The sequence below is a fragment of the Malus sylvestris genome, chromosome 15, assembly GCF_916048215.2.
Source record: "Malus sylvestris chromosome 15, drMalSylv7.2, whole genome shotgun sequence".
Taxonomy (NCBI): Eukaryota; Viridiplantae; Streptophyta; class Magnoliopsida; order Rosales; family Rosaceae; genus Malus; species Malus sylvestris.
In genome coordinates this window covers 7,466,645-7,487,816 of record NC_062274.1, presented here as the reverse complement: position 1 = coordinate 7,487,816, position 21,172 = coordinate 7,466,645, and the positions used below count along the sequence as shown (strand labels likewise).

At 35.6% G+C, this 21,172-nt stretch overlaps 2 protein-coding genes across 2 annotated transcripts; both read right to left on the bottom strand.

Annotated features, from left to right (window-relative positions):
* Positions 1-1,769: 1,769 nt before the first annotated feature.
* LOC126604303 (protein OXIDATIVE STRESS 3 LIKE 4-like) lies at positions 1,770-2,990 on the bottom strand. Its single transcript, XM_050271502.1, has 2 exons — positions 2,454-2,990; positions 1,770-2,344 (listed from the first exon to the last, which is right to left on the bottom strand). The coding sequence occupies exons 1-2, from the start codon at positions 2,750-2,752 to the stop codon at positions 1,915-1,917; spliced, it is 729 nt and encodes a 242-aa protein (XP_050127459.1). The 5' UTR covers positions 2,753-2,990; the 3' UTR covers positions 1,770-1,914.
* Positions 2,991-13,582: 10,592 nt separating this feature from the next.
* Positions 13,583-17,121, bottom strand: LOC126604301 (exocyst complex component EXO70A1-like). The gene is made up of 2 exons (XM_050271500.1): positions 16,614-17,121; positions 13,583-16,274 (listed from the first exon to the last, which is right to left on the bottom strand). The coding sequence occupies exon 2, from the start codon at positions 16,265-16,267 to the stop codon at positions 14,234-14,236; it is 2,034 nt and encodes a 677-aa protein (XP_050127457.1). The 5' UTR covers positions 16,268-16,274; positions 16,614-17,121; the 3' UTR covers positions 13,583-14,233.
* Between the last annotated feature and the right edge of the window lie 4,051 nt (positions 17,122-21,172).

Genomic DNA, 21,172 nt, shown 5'->3' with positions numbered 1-21,172 from the left:
ATTTCTTGTATAGCAATTATACCTGTAAGTTGTAAGTCAAGCTACCGTACTCGTATATAATTCAATGATAATTCACCCTCAAGACTTTCGAGGGATTCAGCCACTTACCTTCTTTACCTTCCTCGATTTGGTCTTCTGTGCAATCCATAATTTTTTATGGTATCTCATAGCCCTTTGACTAACGTCAAAACCTTTTTTTTTTTCTTTTTCCCCGATCCTTTCCCTCCGTTTCTCACGCTATTAATATCAGGCTCGACTCTTCCAACCATTCTCTCTGGTTGGCTCAGCCGCTTCCGGTTCTCAAGAGCCTCCAATTGACGGCTTTCGTTGACTTGATGGTTCTTTGGAATGTCCCTGCAATTTCTGCGCAACAAAGGCGGCAACGTGACTTACCACGTCCAACCCGGCGTATGCTGATTGGGCCTCACAAAATCACCGAAGACTTTTAATGTGCGCGTGTTTTTTTCGTTTCTCGTTCTGACGGGTCATTCTACTAAACGTTCTCTCTTAAATAGCTCATATTCATCTGTTAAATTTCTCTTAGTTCTTCTATGCTCGTACTACAGTTAGATTCAGCAATGTATGTCAAACGTTAAAACGCATCCCAAATTCTAATGGATGTCCAGCTCAACACAGCAGAAGTTCAGTCCAGTTTTTCTAAGAAAAAAAAAGTACTCTCTGTTTTCAATTTCCCCTTTTCTATGGATGGGAAAAAGGATAAAAGGTCAGCAATATTTTATAGTCAATATTCCATACCAAAAATTGACCTAAATAATTGATTGAGGGGCAAACATGTCTTTGTACTTCACACATCCGATCCAGCGGATCACCATACGTTTATCCATATCCGATTAACACTAAAAATAAATCAAAAAATAAAAAACGATAATCCACACACTAAAGGAATCATACTGCTAAAATATTATGTGAGGAGACCTGAATTTATGGTGAAAAGTTGTTAATCATAATCCTGTGTCAAGTCCGTTAGCAATGTCGATCCAATTAGCAATTATCGTTGTTCTTTTTTGTTTATTTTTTTGGTTGAAATTCAAATATTACTAAAGAAGAATTGAAATATTTACATCAAAAGCTAGAGAGTTAAATAATCATTCTGATTTAAAACGATCTCATGTATGAAAACCTCCTACACGCATAAAATAAAAAGCCACTTAATACGTAACCCTATTACAGACACGAGGAATAAAAAAAACCTCTACTGAACACAATTGTTAGCAATTATCGTTGTTCTCATATCCGTCGAGATGTAGGGGCAAAAGTATCTTTTTACCTCATTAGTCGTCACTTGGTTGTTTTTTTTGTTTTTGGAAAACTAAACGTCACTTGGTTGTTTAGATAGTATTAGGTTGACTGACTTGGGCTTTAATTTTGATAAGCGTAGACTTCTAGAGAGTCTGTTGGTGACATGGTGTCGTGGCGCGAGATGAGTGCCGGTTTTCTTTTTTTATTTAGAATTTTAACAAAATACTTTTGATACTGTTCATTTTTAACGAAAAATCATATTTATACATTTTTTTGGTATTCTTTATTCTTCTGCCTTTAAAATGATTTTTCATTAAAAGTGAAGTTTTTTTAATTTTTTTTGTTAATTTTCCTTTCTTTTGATGGTTAATTCACTTATTTATTTTTATTTTATTTTTTTAATATAACGTTATACCAACAAAAAATGACCACAATGATTTTTCTGCCCCAAGTCAGGAGTTTCGTTGATTTGAACAAAGATCTTTTACTGTCTCACGACTCTCCCGACGAAGAAACAAAGTTAGCCATATATATTTATATATTTATAAATTTTTTTCAGACTGCCCACGTACAAACAACACAAACCCCTCCATCCATCCAACAACCCTAAAACTAAATAAAATTAAAAATTATTAAAAAAAATACCACCAGTTGTTACTGCTCATCGTGTTCCTGCAGATCTGAGAGGCAATAGCAACTCTTTGACTTGAAGCTCTTCAGCCTCCTGTCGAGCAGTTTCTGTGGGGGCCTCCTCCTCTCCTGATCCTCCTTCTCGTCCGATGAAGATTGCTCCGACGACGCGTTCTCTCCCTCGCCTTCTCGATCGCGGTCGTGTTCGTCGTCATCTTCGTCTCCGTCTTCGGCTAGGGCTAGCAGCGGCATGGACTTAGGGTTTGGCCAGTTGTAGAGGGAGGAGGAAGACGAAGATCTTCTCGACCACTTGGAGGCGATCAGAACCCGCCGCCGCTTGTTGAATGGGTTGTCCTGCTTCTCCACCTCCTTGACTGAACTCACAGTGCTGCTTACTTCTGACAGGCTGGCAAATGACTTTGATTTTCCTGAAAAATAGTTGGATAATCCCCTCCTGAAAAAATTAAAACAAAAATTAATTAACTATGGGACGGATCAGAAACTGAAAATTCAGTAAAAATGATCGGTATGAGATTAATATTTGCAGATCTGGAAGGGTTTACTTGATTGGGAGAGAATCTTCGAGTGATCCAAATGAACCCAGAGAACCCAACCCTCCTCCTCCGCCACCATTAAACTTGCTCTGCACCTCGTCGCCGTTATCGCCTTTGGAGTCTTCCTCTTCCTCGCTGTCATCCGGAACACCGATAGACGACGAGCTGTCCGACGACGCCTCCTCCGCCACCGCGGCGCCGCGGTCCTGATTCAGGTACAGACCGCCGCGGTTGCGGTTGTCCTGCTTCGGCGCGGGGCCGTAGGACGATACGTCGAGGGAGAAGGTGGGGCCCACTAGGACGTCCATTCGAAGCAACGGAAAAGAACGAACTGGGAGTTTCCGAGACGGCGATCGGGGGAATTACGGATTTACCCTTCACCGATGCGTCGGCGTCGTCGTTTGAGCTTCCAGATAACGGGGCTTGTATTCATCAATTGAAAGGAAGAAGAAGAGGAAGACGGAGAGTCACATGATCCAGGGCGTGCGCAGGTTAAGGAAGCGGTGGAGGATAAGAGGAAAAAAACAGGTTCAGAAGGAGAGTAAAGGTGGATAGGCATATATATAGACAACAGTGAGTCGCATGAGTTTTGAGGGGGCAAGGAAAAGGCTAACGTCCACCGTAGGCGAATAGGGACGCATGCGCACGCGCTCGCGCTCGGACACGTTCGCGATTACGTGGCGACGACAGTGACCAAGAAAATCCATTTCCGGAAACTCTTATTATCTTATTTATGTCAATACAATATCTCTACACTCTTCCTAGTTCCCACGCTTTTTAAGAGAAGATAATATGTATTTATATGCATTACAAATCCTTTATTTTTGGTCTTTTATTTATTTTTTATTGGTCAAAACAAACATTTAATCGTTTACCGATCAATGATTATTTAATAAATAAACGAATCATATTTTTTATGTTAACGTTGAAAATTAAATAATAATAAACTGTTAAACAATTTTTAAATTAGTTGATATTTTCATAATAAATTGGTTATGATGACTAAGCAACGTTGTAGAATGCAAATGAGAGTCGAGAAGATAAAACAATGAGATTCAAGTGAGATTGTTGTTAGCAAGCGGAAGTGCTAATATTTTTGTACTAGTTACTAATTATTCTGCCACTTAATATTACAGTTTAGTGGTATTCATCTTCGTTTATATGTGATAGGTCTTAGGCATGATTCTAACTAAAGACGAATTTGAACCACATTATTGTTAGTCCATTATGAGACCAAGCCCACTCCCCCGCTCTTTTAGTATAGATAATATCTTAATTAAGAACTTTCTAGTCTAAGAACAAAATCGGGGAAGTGTTATCGAACGATTTCCTGCCCAGTATGGAATGAGTAAAGAATAAAACTACAAGTCTCGATCTATACAAAACGCACTGGGTTTTTGTGTTTCTTTCGGTTTCTGAACAAATTCAAATTTGATTAGTAATTTTCTCTTTTATTAAGAGGATGGAGGATGTTTGAACTCGAGATGTGAAGAGAATGCCTTAACCATGCAATTATTTAATTTGAATTGAATTTCGCTGACATTTTAAATTATGACTTTTTTTTTTGTATCTCACATTTTTCTTTATTACGTAATAAGCTATCCTTTTATGTAGTTTGGGCGCGTCGTAAGATGACATGTCTAGTTTAAGTGGGATAACTAGAACAGAATGTCCACGTGATACATAATATTATGATTGGTCGCTTCCGAACTAACTTTTTAATTGGTAACTTCCGACCAGACTTTCTAATTGGCTAATTTTTTACCAATAAGAGAACGTTATCTTGTGATTGACAGTTATCTGGTGATTGACGTTTGCAAAAACGATTAATCAATCACAAATAGACAAAAAAGTTCGATCAAATGTAACGATACGTCTATTGAGATAGGTACCTCCTAATTGGATACTTCCCACCTTATAGAAGAGTAGTCCTATTATTTGACAAATGTATCTTCTACATTATCTTTCGTGTAAATAAATAAGTTATGAGTAGACAATGGCCGAACTTTTCTTTTTTTATGGCCAACTTTAGGGTTTATAAACTCTTGGTAGAATGTCAATAGCTCATAATTATGCACATTTTTTTCGTTTAGGTTAAATCCTTCACCTCATAGTATAAATACTTCGTTATGTTTAAAAAAATAATAAGTGAGGTTTGTAGATGTAGTAGTAGAGAGCATTTCTACTATATACACACTTGAGCGAGTTTTAATCCTCTTTTCCTCCTATGTGAGTTTGTAACCTTAAAGAAAAATAATAATAATGTTTAATATTATAGCCAAAAAATGAATACATAAATTATGTCAGTCAACTACAACAAAGTGCATATATCCTCTCTTATAAATAAGCAAGTCGAATCCTCTTATTTTCTCGTGAATAATAATAGTTCACATCATCTCTAAATAATAAAAAAAGAGTTTGTGTAAGAATAACATAAAATAAGTGTTCTTTAAGTTTATTGTGAAACTATGTGGTGCTGCTTCTTTTAGCGTGTGTGACCTTTTGATCGTGTCTTGATAAATTCTTTTCACCTTCAAAAAAAAAAAAATAGTGTCGTCTTATTGAAGAGAGAAATTATATGTTTTACCAAACAAATACGATATTATTCAAAGTACATTATTCCGTTTATAGAAGAACAAATATTTATTTAGTACAATAAAATTATTAGCGTGTTAAATAGTTAGTTGATAGAGAGAAGAAAATTGGCAAAGATCGAATCCGTATTTTAGAGTATATAAGATTACTTCTAGTCTTCTGGATACAACATATTTAATCAATTAAAATTAAAATAACAAACAATAAAAAAAGTCAAATAAAAAAAAGTAATAGAAAATCCTATCTAATATATTGTGAATACATCAGCAACTGAGGCGGTGAGTGTGGATTAAATGCATCCCTATCCATTTTACCTGAAGAATGATTATATCGTAATATCTCTTTCATTCTTTTCTGCCGACCAAGCCACATACTTTAATACATCATTTGTATTTAGACACAAAACTTTCTTGTGTCAAAATATTATAATAAAACAAATTAATCTTTTATTGCCCCTTACGTATATACAATAATTGTCGTCGCGGATATTTCTCTTATTATTTTTATTTTTCTTCCTGATTTAGTCCTCTAATAAATAAATCGTTAGAAATATTTACTGATTAATTTTTTTTACTGATTTAAACAGTTTTGCTCTCATCGATGCATGGAAATATATTTGTTCATATTCTGATTGGTAGATGAATACTGAGTCTTTGTGGATAAGATTACATTTTGCAAAACATAGAATTTGGACCACTTATGCATTTTTATATATAAACAAATATATTTATGTAAGACCTGCACCAACTCTTTAGGTAAAACACAAATTGTAGGTTTAATTCTAAACCTCTTCCAACTTGCTACAACCCTCGGGGTAAATATGAGTTTTAACCCAAAACTCATTTATGGTGCAAATTTAGCCCAAGATTCCCTATGGGTTAATGGGTTGGCCCACCATATTTGTGATTTTTTTTAGTTTTATATTTACAAATTCCTTAAATTCAGCAGCTAAAATCTAATATGATTAAATCTAACGGTAAAAATGAAGATATGATGGTCCAAATTTAAATCCAATGGCTAAAGTAATTAAAAAATTTCATGTGTTTCATATTCTTTTATAGTATTCCACGAGTTTCATGGTGTCAGTTTGGTGATTTTTAAATATTTATCAGAATCTAAATATTTGTAGGTTAAAATTTTCATAAAATTAAATTAGAATAATCTACATAATTTTTTTCTTAAAACAAGTTACTTTAAGAATAAAATTATCCCAAATTTATTCTATAATAATCTCGGACCAAAAATTTAACCCATAAGGGTTTAAACAAAAAAACTGTTTCTGGGTTAAAACCTAAATTTTATGAGTTAAAAAAAAAGGTTTTAACCCAAGGGTTGGAGTTCTAGATATAGGTTAAGTAATATAATAAATTGTATCAAACACATCATTTATGAGAATTGAAATTAAAATCTTTCACTTACAAATGAAGAATAACGTTACTAAACTATCTACTATGTGAGATTATACATTTATAACACAAGTTCTAAATTTGTTAGTGACCTCGTTGGGGAAAACCTTACTTAATCTCATGTGTTCTACTCCTCTGTTCTTATCGCACAGACAACATTATGAAGTGCTAGGATATGCACCTCAAATACGAATAATCAACTTTCCAATGTGAAGCAATTATATCTAATGATTTATTTCTAATGGTGATAATCCAGGAGGATCCTCGCCAGATCCTCTTTATGAGGATCTTAGGGATCCTTCAATCATATCCGTCTATCGTACATCATGCGTTAGAAATCATTGTAAATTTTTTTTATTTAAAATTGAATATAAACAGTATTTAACAAAAATTAATCGCACGATTTACGATAAATAGATGTACAAAGAAGATCCAACGATGATCATTTCTCGATAATAATATAGGATAACAACCTCTTACCCTCAACCTTTTAATTGACGTGATGTGTGAAATAAAAAAATAAAAAAAAGCATAAATATTTTACACCCAAAATTTGTATCCTTCTATTGCGATTTTGCCCTCCACCTCAAAAGTCATATCAATATCTCGGATGGTGTCCCAATAATTGTACAACTAGATCGAGTCGCCACTCTAACATTAAACATAAAACTAGTGCGTTGGGAGCAGAGCACCACCCATCGGTTAGTTTTTGGATTAGCTTAAAATAATGCCGAGGAGGGAATATTTAAAGCAAGATAAGATTTTGAAAAACCCAAGGGATTTGGGTCCATCTTAACCTGTCCCAAATCTTAAATTTCAATAATGAACAATGACTTATATGTCTAAGAGTTTGATTGGGACTTTGGTAAATATGTTTAAGTTGTAAGTGATTAAAAAAAAAAGCACATGAATTCAGTTTATTTTGGTTAACAATGTCGGTAATGGTTGTTTTTTTTAAGAAAAATAAACACATAGATGATCTTTAACTCTTGTTGGATTTTTATGCCCAACATTGTTATAAAGATTTTACAATGTCATAAAATTTTAACCCTTCAAAAAGTAATCTCAAACACGTCATAACTTATGGTTATGGATGGTCAACATTGATGATAAGGTAGTTAGCAATATTACCAACATAATCATTTCACTCAAATCTTGTCAAAATTTGGATGAACCAATAAGGCACACGCAATACATTTTGTTCCAAGTAAGTATTGGAAAAAGTAGAATTTGATTTAAGGGTAAAAAATTGAATTTAAAGTTGGGAGGGCCATATTTTATCAAAAAATATCAGTACGGTCCGAATATTTGAGAAAACTTTGATTAGGCAAAGAGACTATTGACAGGACACACTAGCTATACTTTAATTGGGAAGGGGTCACGACCCAACTGTCCATTTTTGTGGTTGTTGGAGTATTTTTTTTTTTGCTTTGATCATTACGAAAAGAATAATGTTTAACTCGCTTTCTAATATAGGTGGATTTTATCTACAGTAATCGGGTAATGTTTGTTAGAAATGGTGAGAGCAATATGATTAATTTTGTGTTTCTAATAGCGTTATTGGTAGGAAAATATTCACTTCAGGTGTTAATATGTAGATGTCATCATTAGTTACATCATGACCAATGTAAGATCGATCAACTTTAGGGCATGTTTAAAAGTGATTGATTGTGTAAAACAACACTTATGTTCATTAGCTTTTGTTGCTATAAATGATTATTTTAGAAAACACGTCGAGAGCCTTAAAAAATTCAAATGCTTCTTGAAAAATAGTTACATGATAAATGATTGGAGCAAAAATAATTACCAATAAAAAGAGCACCATCACTAATTATCTTGGACCAGCCATGCATGCTAAATAGAATAATATATAGCTTTTTTTTTGGGGGTAAATTGAATAATATATAGGTTGTTGGTATACAGATCCAGTTGCAAAATTTAGAAACTTAATTATTTACTTGAATAATATATAGGTAGAGAGATCTGGATTTTTCAAAAGCATATAAGATTTTATTTATTTGTTTAAGCAAATAAAGAAATTGGTTATTAAGATGGACTTTGCCTTATTGGCAGACAGATATTCTAACCTAGTCTTCCATAAACATATCTATTAATCTAATATATGGAAAATTAGTTGAGTGGAGGGTACGAGGTCAAGGTAAGGAGGATGACCAATGGTTTAGCCATTTGCAAGCCTACCTTATCTCTTCAGATAAACCAGTTAATTAATTTCATAAACAATAATTAGTTTATTAATTAAAGATTCAATAATGGTAAACTAGTTTGGTTTTGGGGATATGCCATATGATGTATAATAATAGAGAAATGCTAAGTGAATTAATTTCTCAAAGTGGAACTTTCATGGGCTCTCTGACATTTTACCGTTCAATATTAATTTTCGTACCTACATTATAAAATATTGTGCAAAAAACATGAGGCGATAAAGAGCCTCACTTTTGAGATAATCTACTTGGCATTTCTCATAATATATATATATATATATATATATATATATATATATATATATATATATATATATTCACTTTAAAATAGTCATCTGAACTATATTTAGTGTAAGATAACTATTTCGGAATGGTAGTAATAACTCTTTTCAAAAAGTAATTTTCACATTTTTTTTCCTCGATACACAACCATGTTTATTTTTTGCTTTAAGCTTGAGCAAGGCTAGAGAGAATCATTGTATATAAATGGGATACTTTGGATGTGGTCTCTAACTATCAATATTCTTTGATTGAAACCTTGTTAGTTTTTAGTTTTTGATTGAGGTCCCTGACATTAATATAATAATGTAAGTTACTATATTTTTTAAATTAAAAATAAAAAATGGAAATTTGTAATTGTTTATATTAATGAGATTTTAAATAAAACCCATAATTTATGGGATTAAAAATAATAAAATATAAATTATACTCTCTATTATATTGTGTGTGTGTGTACATATATGTATGGGTACATTAACCAAAATTAACAAAAAAAGTTATTGTACCAAGACATGGATACATTCTCAAATCAATGAAAAAGAATGTACCCATATAAGTTTAAACATGGATTAAAAAATTTGAATGGATTTTATATTAAAAAAGGGTACATTTTACATATAACAAATTGATATATATGAGAATGGGTACATTGATGATTAAAAAAATTGAAAAATTATATGAATGGGTACATTTAAGATTAAAAAATTGAGAATCTTTATATATATATAACTAATAGGTACAAACTTAATTTAATTTAATTTTTTATTATTTGAAAATGTTTGAATTGAAAATTAATTAGAAGTTTAATAGAGGTGTGAATATTAAACCTAAATTAATTACTAATTTTTATATTAAAAAATTATATAATAAACATGTAAATTCATTATCACATTAATGCTAGGGACTTGAATCAAAATTTGAGAACTAATAAGGTCTTAGTCAATGAACAGTAAGAACTAGGGACCGAATACTAATTTTTCCTATATAAATAAATATTGTCACGCATAAGGAGAGAAAAAGACTTTATCATCCATTAAATCGAACTAATAAATTGGGTCAAGGCATTTTTAATTTTAGAAAAGTAGAGATAACCTTTCTTTCTTGTGTGATGACCCAGTTTGATGCATTAATACAATTATTTTTCATTCCAAATATACCCCTGAGATTAAAAAAATGTTCGTTAAATCATGAATCCACATTATTGTTAGCCTATTGTAAGCTTAGTCGATCCCTTCATCCTCTCAATAGAGATAATATCGTTTGTTAAAAAAAAAAATTAAAAATTATTGCGTTGAGTAGACTAAAATCTAAAAGCCCCTTTAAAATTCATAGAAGGGCATATCCACCGCATGTATAGAAATCCCTTGCAAGATCCCCAACCTTTAATAATGATTAATAATTAATAATAATGGCTTATTCGTGTAAGTGACAAAGTTAATATATCTAGAGCATATATCCCCCAGTTGGTAAAACAATATGGTTCACATCTCAGATACCATTCAAAATTTAAAGTGAGTCAAAGCATTAATTTGTGATACAATTATCTATCTACAGTAACATATGAAAAATAAATTAGTTTCAAACTCGTCATTATGATATTCTAATCTGAAATCTCTCACTAGAGGTGCAAGTTGGAATGCAACGGGGTTTCCAATTACAATGGTAAAATTTTCGAATCTGAGTTTTTTCGAAAAGCGAAATGAAAATTTGAATGCATTTAGAGATTTCGAGAATTCTGAATTTTACTGATTTTTTTATTTTTATTTTTTAGTGTTCCAAACTTATTTAGATAAAAGAAAGAAGAGAAATTACACAAAAAACCAAATTGTAAGACTATACTTGGAGAGAGACAACATTTTTTATTCTTTCATGGATTGTCAAAACTTATCCCTGTGACAAGTGATGTCATGATTATTTCTATGTTTGAAGATGAGTTTTTATCTCTTCATTTCTCTCTCATCTTTTTTTCTTCGTTACGTTTCTTTTTCTTTCTCCTCCTGCCTACCTCTTTCTTTCTCTCTCACTCCTTCTTCGTCTTCCTCTCTCTCCTACTTCTTTATCATACATCTCTCTCCTCTCCTCTTCTTCTTTGTAGTGTTACCTCGATTTATGAGTGTTTTTTTTCTTGTATGAGAATCACAGGGAATTTTTTATTATATTATTTTTCTAATCTGATATATGATTCTGAAATTTTAGAACGGAAAATGGAAACGTTGTTTCCAATGCGATGCTTCCGAAAAACACTCCTACTTCCAAAGAAAATGACTGCATTTTTGCTCACCACCATTTAGTGTAGTTTATGCTTATCACCTTATTTATCACCATTAGATGAGTTTAAATTTCGAGATTTGTGCCTATCTACTACACGAATCTCAAAATTTAAACTCATCTAACGGTGATAAATAAGGTGGTAAGTATACACCACACTAAATGGTGATGAGCAAAAATACTTCTTATAAAGAATACCACAAACCGCAATACTAATTGACAGTTAAAACATTATTCACAATAGTACTTTCAGAGTTTTACGGATTGGAAAAAGTAAAAAAGAAAATGTAATTTTCAGTGTCTTTTTAACTTGTCATATGTTTCTAGATATTTGAAGAACGAGTGTTGTTGGAACGAGGCATGACCAGATTGAGTGAAACACAGCACAAACATGTCTCAATTCTCACCCTCCTCCTCCGATGTAAGGGAACAAAAAAAGGAACAATGCAATGCATCACTGTGTTTCAGTGTCAAATCATTATTGGCAACTCTTATCGTTATTGTTGTGGTCCTCATCATCCATCATCCATCATGATCATCTATTTTTCCTCCTCCATATCCGACCATTGAATGCTGCAACCTAAACCTTGACAAAATGAAAGAGGATTAATTGGTTGTTTTTTGAATAATCATGTGTTGGTGATGTGTCACTTACTTATTAATCAAAATTTTCATACATCAACACCTGACAATTAGGTCAATATCGAAACGTAACATGTTATTTTAAGAACATTTTTAAAGGCTGATGCTAAATATGAGAAATGGAGGTGTAGAATGTTTTGGGCCTCAACTTCAACAAGATATACATGGTATTCACGTTTCATTTTCTCACATATATTGGAGTGTGAATGATGATAAAAGTGTTAAAAGTCGCTGTAACTCTTCTTTTAAACGTGGTATTCACGTTTTTCTTTTTAACAAAAATGTTATTTTCATACGACCTAAAAATACCATCCATATTTTACTAAATTTTACATATTAAAAAGAAATTTCCAATGTTCCCACGTTACAAACCCTAAGTTCACAACCACAAAATATCAAAGTGGCTTAGGGCTTCCTTCCCATGGGGTTGACATTGACTAGTCCTTATGTGAATCCAATGTGCCTGCAAACTGGTCCCTATTTGCAAGCTTGCTATCACGTTAGAGAAAGTGGAAGAAAACTACTATACATCCATCGTGTTCACCACAAACTTTGATTTTGGGAAATTAGGGTTTCCAATTTCCGGTGACAATTGTTTATAGATAATGCAGGCCAGATTAAAGAAAGTAAACAAGAAAACTTGCGTAGTTAACATCACTGATCTTGCTTTAGCGTAAGACACTGTGTAAAACCTAACAAACTTTACCCTTCTTTTCTGTCGAGTAATTTCAGTGATTAGCTATGTTGACAAGAGATTAGAGAAAAATAGGAAGAAGATAAACCAAGGGAACAAACTTCCATTGATGATAAATTTTAATTCTTCCGTGGGCCTGGTCTGGTCTCCATATAAGAAACAGTTGTGCAGAAATGTTTGAATTTTTGGAATGGAAATAGTTTCTGATTTGTCCCTAATGGAATTATTCGGTTTGAAAAGCTACGAGACGTAAGTCGTTTATGTATGCGTATCAAACTGTGATTTACAAGTCAGCAATACCTTCTTACTACGAAGAGACGAGGAGTCTTCTTGTACAAAAGCACAAAACCCTTTCTTATTTCTTAACATTTACGCTTGTACGAAGAAAAGAAGAAGTTCGAATGGATAAAAGGGTTAAAAGTGAAGAATCAGTTTTGTTATCAATAGACTAGGAAACGAGAAGGCAATAACTGAAAGAAAGGAAATCGATTGGGCTAGATCGTTGCGCTCCTACCATAATCATAGAAAAGGTCCCTCATATTTTGCATGAGTTACTTTTTGGTCCCTCAACTTGATAAATAGCTCCAACTCCCTCCCATTCCCCGTATTTGACAGAAAAACTAACAGAGTTAACGAAAGGACCAATTACGCGACACTAAGTGGAGTTGAGGTACCAAATATAATTCGTGCGAGTTCAGGATCACTGCTACAATTAAGACTTTCATTTAACAGACGTATAAGTGTTACATCATAGCCGGCCCAATGAACAAGATTTTATCAACTGGAATAAAACAAGAAAGATGGCAGTGACGATGACGCCAGTTTTGTGATCCAGAAGAGGGCTTTGTTTGTAACACAAAGGCCTCAGGTTCGCCTACAAAGCAACCTACTCTTCTTTTCTTAAAACTTGTAGAGCACACAGCAACTCATGTCTTGCCCAGCAAGTCTAATAAGAAGAACGAACAGAAACACCGAGCATAAGCAGAAAAGTTTCGAGTCAAAGAGGAAAAGTTGGAACCAAAGGCGGAAAAGTGAAACGAAAAGAGAAGCGCCATTGACAAATTACTGAAGGCTAAAGTACACAGGTCCATCAAAACGAGTAGGTACTTTATTCTCAACAGCATTCCGACAGCACTTGGCTCTTAGGCATTTTGAAAGTTCTCAACAATGCCGTTTCGGAGCACAAAAACTAGCATCTCATGAAGGTCCCTAACTTATAAGCTTTCCCATGTTCTTACAAGTAATTAATTCAATCCTGGGTAGACCTCTTTGATGCACTTTATACGAAAGAATTGTACACAGAATCTAGCAAAGCTATAAGGTTTCTCCGGCTGCCTAACCTAGTATAACTTAATCAATGAGTCTGAGAAGAACGAAAAATGGATAGCTATACCTGAATATATTATCTACGCCGGGGTCCAACTGGGTTATATAATTGTTCATCATCATGCATGGAATTGGAGACCCCATGGCCTAGAACTCGCGCGCAATGGAAACAGTGTTCAACTCTTCATAACATTCAGATGAGTTACAGGGATGCCATATCTTGGAATCTCAGGCAATGGGACAGCAGTATTCAGTTCCAGGCTCCTGAGAATGTCGTCATATACAAGATGAAAGGCCAATCATGTAAAGGGGAGGATAATCCTGCCATGTGATTCCACAATGCACATAGTTCGACAATCACACAACCGCAGAGGTAGTACGGCGGAGATCTGCTACTCCATTGAATTTCCCGCTCATTTGCCTACCTTTGAAACTGCCATATCTAACAGGCTTTGGCTGAAAAAGAGACATGAGCATTTTTTCAAAAGTCTGCACAGAGTACTTTGCATACTTGCTTGAACTTGCATCTTGCTCGACCAAGGGCCCATAATTCTGCATGTAACTTCTGTAAACAGGCACAACAGCCTGCACTATGAGCTGGCATGTCTTCTCCCTTAGATCTTTATCTGACATTACCCAACTCGATTGCTTCTTATACATGTCATCGAACGTTTCATTGAAGCTTTTTAACCTCTTCTTGACAAGATCACGGGCAGTGGCACGACCACCTGAGAACAGAATCAGACCTTCTCTGCTTAAATGACCTGGAAGTTTCCCCCAGCTATCTCTCAAGAAAACTGTGAAATAATAGTCTTTGTACTGTTCATGTTCTCGTAACCAAGCATCCCCCAGCAGAACCCCCAGTTTAGTTCCCTTCAGGTGCTTGTACAAATGCCAATGGTTGTTCATTGCAAAAAGGCTGGCCAAGCTGGTATCCTCATAAGCCTTTATCCATGCCTCCAAATTTAGTTCAATGGCTTTAACAATTTCTAAAACCTCATTTATAAGGAGCCCTTCTTGGAATTTCTCATGCTTCCAACTTCGATAAATGATGAGAACCTGAGTTAAGATTGGCTTATAATCATCCCCAAGCAGTTTATTACAATAATCCGTAATAAAACTGACCAATTTCGGAACACTCCCATCTTGAGGAGGCGGGTTCTGCCTTTGCAGTTTCACCTGAAGCAGTAGCTCCCAGAAAATTTCAGCTGCTCCATCAATGACACTCTTAATGAGATCCCTTGTCAGGATTTGGATTTCAATACATGCTGGTCCACCAAAAAGCCGGTTGAAGTCCAGCCTCAATTTGTTTAAAGATGCAAATATATCCAACAACTTCAAAAGCTTTATCGGATCTTTTTTGCTCTCTGTAACAGTCTTACCAAATTGTAGGAATGCAAGGATACCAGCCTGAGCAGCTATCTTTGCAAAGCAACCCATCCACACATCCAATCCAATCCTCTCAAAAACATCATTACACAACTTATACTCCGCCTCAAACAAGTGTTTCACAGCAAACTCCAAATGCTTTCCCCACTTTGATATATATCCCTCTATGCTCAGCACATCATTAAACTCTGCAATTGATATCTCAAGGTAATCCAAATTGAGAGCTTGTAAACTTGCCCTTACATTCGAACTTCGAACTTCAACATAAATAGATATACACTTCTCAAGTCTGTTATTAGCAATCAATCTTCCAAGTATAGCTTGCAACTTCTGGATTACCAGAACAGGTAACGGTGAAGGCGCAATGCATGCTTGTTCTCCAAGAGAAGATGATGACGACATTGGAAGTGGCACGCTATTTTCTGTGAGGAGCCTCCTAAACTCATTTTCTAATTTTTCCAAAGCAGCCTCCAGAAGCCCTCCATCGAGGTCGGCCTTTTCCTCCTCACTCTGCAATTCTCGGAGACTTTTCAATGATTTCTTCAAATTTGAAAGGTACCTGTCATCCGCAACCGCATTATCCTCCAAGTACTCTACTATATCCTCCAACCACTGAATTGCCAATCCACAATTGTCACCCAGAAATCTCAGAGCCTCTTCCAGACGTTTCATCACCGATAAGTAACCAGGCAGATCACTACGCGGATCTGACAATAGAGACTTCTCGAGTCCATGAACAGCATCAAAAACTTTAAGCACAGCTGCAGCAGGGCCAACAGCGCGGTTAATATGACCACCAACAGCAGCAAGGGCTTCCTTGTCTGCACGAATGGGTCGAACTGCAGCTTCAAGAGAAGGTAACCTGTGGTTAATCTCTTCAAATCGGTTTCCGGCTTTCTCCAGAGCCGACCCTATGCCCTGTGATTTCTGTAAGCTTAGCCTCAATGCCTTGCTTGCAGATATCAAACTCTCAATGCTATTATCATTCACGGAATGCGCCATTCAAATCCTAATATCATACAAAAAAACCCCAAAAATCAAAAGCTGCAAAACTACAAGTCTCACACAAATTGGGAGCAAAAAGAAAACAACAACTTTAAGCAGCTAAATGCAATAAAATTGAAATTGGGCTTTTCTTATATTCCTTTATAAAGTGAAATTTTCTCAATTTCTCTAGGAATTATCGAAAAAAAAAAAAAATCTCATCTGGGTCCTTACCAATCGAAACCCACAAGCCAAGAAAGAACAGAGAAATCTCACTGAACCCACAAAAGCAAAAGCAAAAGCAAAGCAAATCCAGATTTTCATGAGTTAAGACATACAAGGAACGAAAAAGAAGGTAACTCACTTGAAGTTGGAGAGAGATCCAGTTCACCCGGCCGAGTCGAATCGGCTTGTGAACCCAGGACGCAGAGAAGCCCTAATCAGGAATGTAGTGATAGAGAAAGACCACTAGTTGCAGAGTTCTATAAATCGCATCCGACGAGAGTGATGACAAAGTGCATGACAGTAAGGCAAAACCGCAAACCCCCCTGCTCTCTCTTTGCTTTGTTGTTAAACTCGTTTTAGGCTTTTTTGCCACTCTCTCTCTCTCTCTCTCCCTCCTCTGCAATTTGTTTACTTTTTTTCTTTTCAGCCTCCTCTTCTCTTCTTCCGCTCACTTTGCACACAAATACAGAATCCAAGGGCATCAAACTCATTCATAAGTTCAAATTTCTACACGATTTGAGAAATCATTAATTCTTGATTTATTGGGAGAGTTGGCCCGTTGGGTAGGGCAACATGAAATTATAAATAGGATGCCATGGAAAAGGATTTGGATCCTCTCCTGAGCAGAGGTTCGAATCCTCATGGCTAGATGACAAGGGAAATTCAACGGTTATAAATAGAGAGTTCATCTAAAAGTTATGATAATTGTAGTCGTAAGATCAAAATCTAATGGTTCATATTAACTGATCAGCAGGATTCGGATCCCCTGCCCAGGAGAGGATCCAAATCCCATGGAAAAATACTCCATTAAGACAAATGGCAATTTAACGGGTGTCTAGAAATTCTCCTCTTTCTATAATCTTAATAAGTTGTTCTTTTATTTTATTTTTTGATTTTTACTTTTGATGCGACTAAAATTTGAATGCAACGAAAAATGTTTCTTATATGTATGTGATCAAATAGTGTCTGAAAACCGTGTTTCTAAAAAGGCATAGATGTAATAAAAATGAATAAATTTGTTTAATAAGGGTGGGTGGAAGTTGGAAATTGGGAAATTTGTCCAAACTTTCTGTTGTATTGTTTTCTTATTTTCTTTTTCTTATGGTGCAAGTTTGTGTTATTTTTTCATGTGGTCATAATCTTTGAAACTTTCAAATGACCATTTTTAATAAGTTTTAATGTTGGATGGTTACTTTTAACCCAACCTCCACACCACATGGATGGTAGATATAAATTTATAATTGAGAGAACCCACGAAAAGTGTACTGGGCGAAGGCATGAAGAATATTCTACTTTTTTTATCAACTTTTTTTTCTTGTCACGTTAGTACATGAAAAATTGTTCAATATGTTTGTTATAGAATATGCTACTTCCAAATTCCTGCAAGATTCATTTTCGTGTAATAATTATTGTTTGATTATTTTTCACAAGATGTGATCAGGTAATGTGATACACGTCAATTGTATTGTTTACTTACAAACATTACAGATTTTTCATTTTTAACATTCTTTTTATTATTATTATTATTATTACTACAAACGATATTTTCTATACTAGTCATCTAGACTAAAGAGAGAGGAAATAACGCATCACGAAACAAAATGATTACCAACCTAAATCTTTGAAGAACCAAAGTTATTGGAGTTCACCATTTTGATAAAAATCTCAAAAGATAATTTGATTAATTGATGAGTGCAATGGATAACATCCACGACTTAAATAAGCTGTTTACAACATCTTTGGACAATCAAAAGGTCTGATTTTTATCACAAGAATTTAAATGCATTTTTGAAATCCTAAACGACCTCAGATCGCTAAAATCCATTATATTTCACTACGCAGTTGTGTGTTGAAAACGCCGCGCTGTTCTCTTTCCGAAAATGTATCATGGCCCAAATCGGAGATCGGACCCAAATCTCAAAATTCCCACTGCATCCTTTTGTCTTCTGACAGTCAATTTCTTGTTCAATCCGCTCGGGCATTTGTTCTACATCAAGAAATGATTTGAATGTGGAACACAATAGTTTGAAGAGAAATACTCTAACCACCAGAGCAATCAACCGCCTTCAACACAAGCATCTGTTAGCTGGCCAACTTACTAGACCATATAATTGCACCGTCTCATTTTTATGCTTTTTCTTGCTTGTGCAACAAAGTCAAAACCAGCTAATACTAAATTAATTCTCAGTTAATGAAACTTTGCTATATACATAATTTAAAGTATTAAACTTACTAAGCTCATATGAAAGGAAACACAACATATGTACAAGCAGCTTGACCCCATATGAATAAGCTATCTAGCAACATATCTCATGTAGAACATATAAAACAAAACTTCTCATGCGGGAAGGTTGTTCATAATGGAGCGCAATTCAGACGCGACGCCACTGATATCCTTTCGGTCTGTTGGGGATTCAGCAGAACAAGCAATCCCAATTCCGAATGTCAAACTCAAGCACTCCTCGAGTTTTTGAGCTCTCGAGCTGCATTGATCGTTGGGAGTGTCCTTGTCACCTCCTTGAAGAAGTAGCAGATCTGCAATCTCTGTAGCTCGCTCCAGGTAAGCCGTCTTCACAAAGTTATGAAGGTTGAAGCCGTCACTAAACATGTTGTCGGTAGGTCTCTTCCCGGTGAACATCTCTAATAAAAGAATGCCAAAGCTGTAGACATCTCCGTATGTCGAAACCTCACTTCCCATACCATACTCTACAATTCAATTAGACATCACAAATTATCACTTCAAATGTAAATAGAATAGCTCTCTTTGAGTTACTTTAGAGTAAGAAAGAAGTGAAGGGAACTGTGAAGCACAAGGGATGAGAATATTTACCTGGAGCAGCATAACCAACTGATCCTCTTATCCCAATGGAACTTGTTTGATGATTTGTTGGTGCGTTATCGGTTGGTTTTAAGACAAATCTTGCTAGTCCAAAGTCCGAAACATGCGAGTCAAATCGTTATCCAACAGAACATTACTTGGTTTGAGGTCACAATGAACAATTGGCGTCTCACAGTGATTGTGAAGATAGTCCAACGCACAAGCAACCGCAATTGGAACGTCTAGCCTCTGAATAAGATTCAGATATTTGGGAGTGTGTGTGTTGATGCACAAAATCGGAGGTCTTGGAACAACAGAAAGTGTCAGGTTTTGTGACCTTCGCTTGGTTGCTTGGTTGCTTCAGTCACTAGTGAGGATAAGTACGTAAATGAATAGAGACAGAGAAGCAAACACAAGATGTACGTGGTTCACCCAGATTGGCTACGTCCACGGAGTAAATGAGTTCTTATTAGTAGTGAAGGGCTTACACAAGTACAAAGGATCAAGCTCTCAATTTAGTGAGTTCTTGTGAATGATTTAACACAAAATGGCATTAGGCAATATTGTGGGGGAATGACCCCTATTTATAGAAAAACTTGTAGCTTTGTCACATTGACATGTGTCATGTTATGATTGGTTCTTGATGTTGACACGTGCTGCGCTCTGATTGGCTTCTAATCTTGACACGTGTCGAGTGGTGATTGGCCTCCTGGTCGGAGGGGAACTCTTCTGGGTCCTTGACAGTATAGCGTTGGCCGGTGCTCGGTAGTTTTGGGATTGGTCAAGTATGGTACAAACAGTGCTCCCCTAAGTTCCCGAGTGAGGGAAACTCCTCGGTTGGGGACTTGCAAGATCCAATCCCTTGAGTAATCACGAAACTTCTAAGTACCGAAGTGTGGTCTGATCTTCATCTGCCCTTCTCTGGAAGTACCTTTCCTCCATCCGGGAATGGTGTACTTAGCTGATGTTGACGCACAAGGTAATGTATCAATTTCACTTGAAGCTTAGTTGTAGTTTCGGGCTTAGTCAAGTGTGATACAAACCCTATAGTAGGAGTCCCCCAAGTCGCCGAGCTAGGAGATCTGCCGAAAGAGGTGACAGACAAGGTAAGCAGTCAAACTTCCAAGTAAGCAACCCAGGATCAGAGGTTTGACGTCGGCTTCCGGTTGATTGTTCTCATTCTCCTTGTCTCTCATTCAACTGCCAGGATAAGGAGAAGCAAATGGATAAGAGATGATATGAGATACTTTTGCTTTTGAAGAAGTAACTTTCCACAGGCTTATTCTTGAACTGTGCTGGAGGGTTTTCTGGTGCCCTTCAGAGTATAAGGCCGACTCAAAAATTTGAGGGTCAAAACAAGTCCATCAAATCTAGAGTACGTTCGACCTTGATGATATGGGATACTTTTGCTGTTGACGGAATAATGAATGTGGTATGGAAAGGTGTCGTGCTGTAGTGATCTGTTTCAGATCACCGTTGAACCTTCTGCTTCAATCTTTTGCATGGCAGAAGTGGTGTGCAACCTTTGCATTTAAATGGTCCTTCAGAACATTCCTTCATAGTGACTCATCCACGCTTGGCAGCTTCAGTGTAAAGAGCCAATATCTGATCAACTGTCATGAGGTATTTGCCGGTGGAATTCGTGACCTTGACAGCAGTTGAGGATGAGTACTCGAGAGCAATGCTAAGTAAGCAACCAGGCAAAGGCTCCAGGCAGTCAGTTCCAAATTGGAGGTTTGATTTCAGGTTCCGACTGACTGCTCTCTTTCTCCTTATCCTGCAGGTGTGGACAAGGACAAAGACAAAGATAGGGAGAAAGCATGATATGGGATACTCTTGCTTTCGACCCTGATGATATGAGATACTCTTGTTCTTGGTGT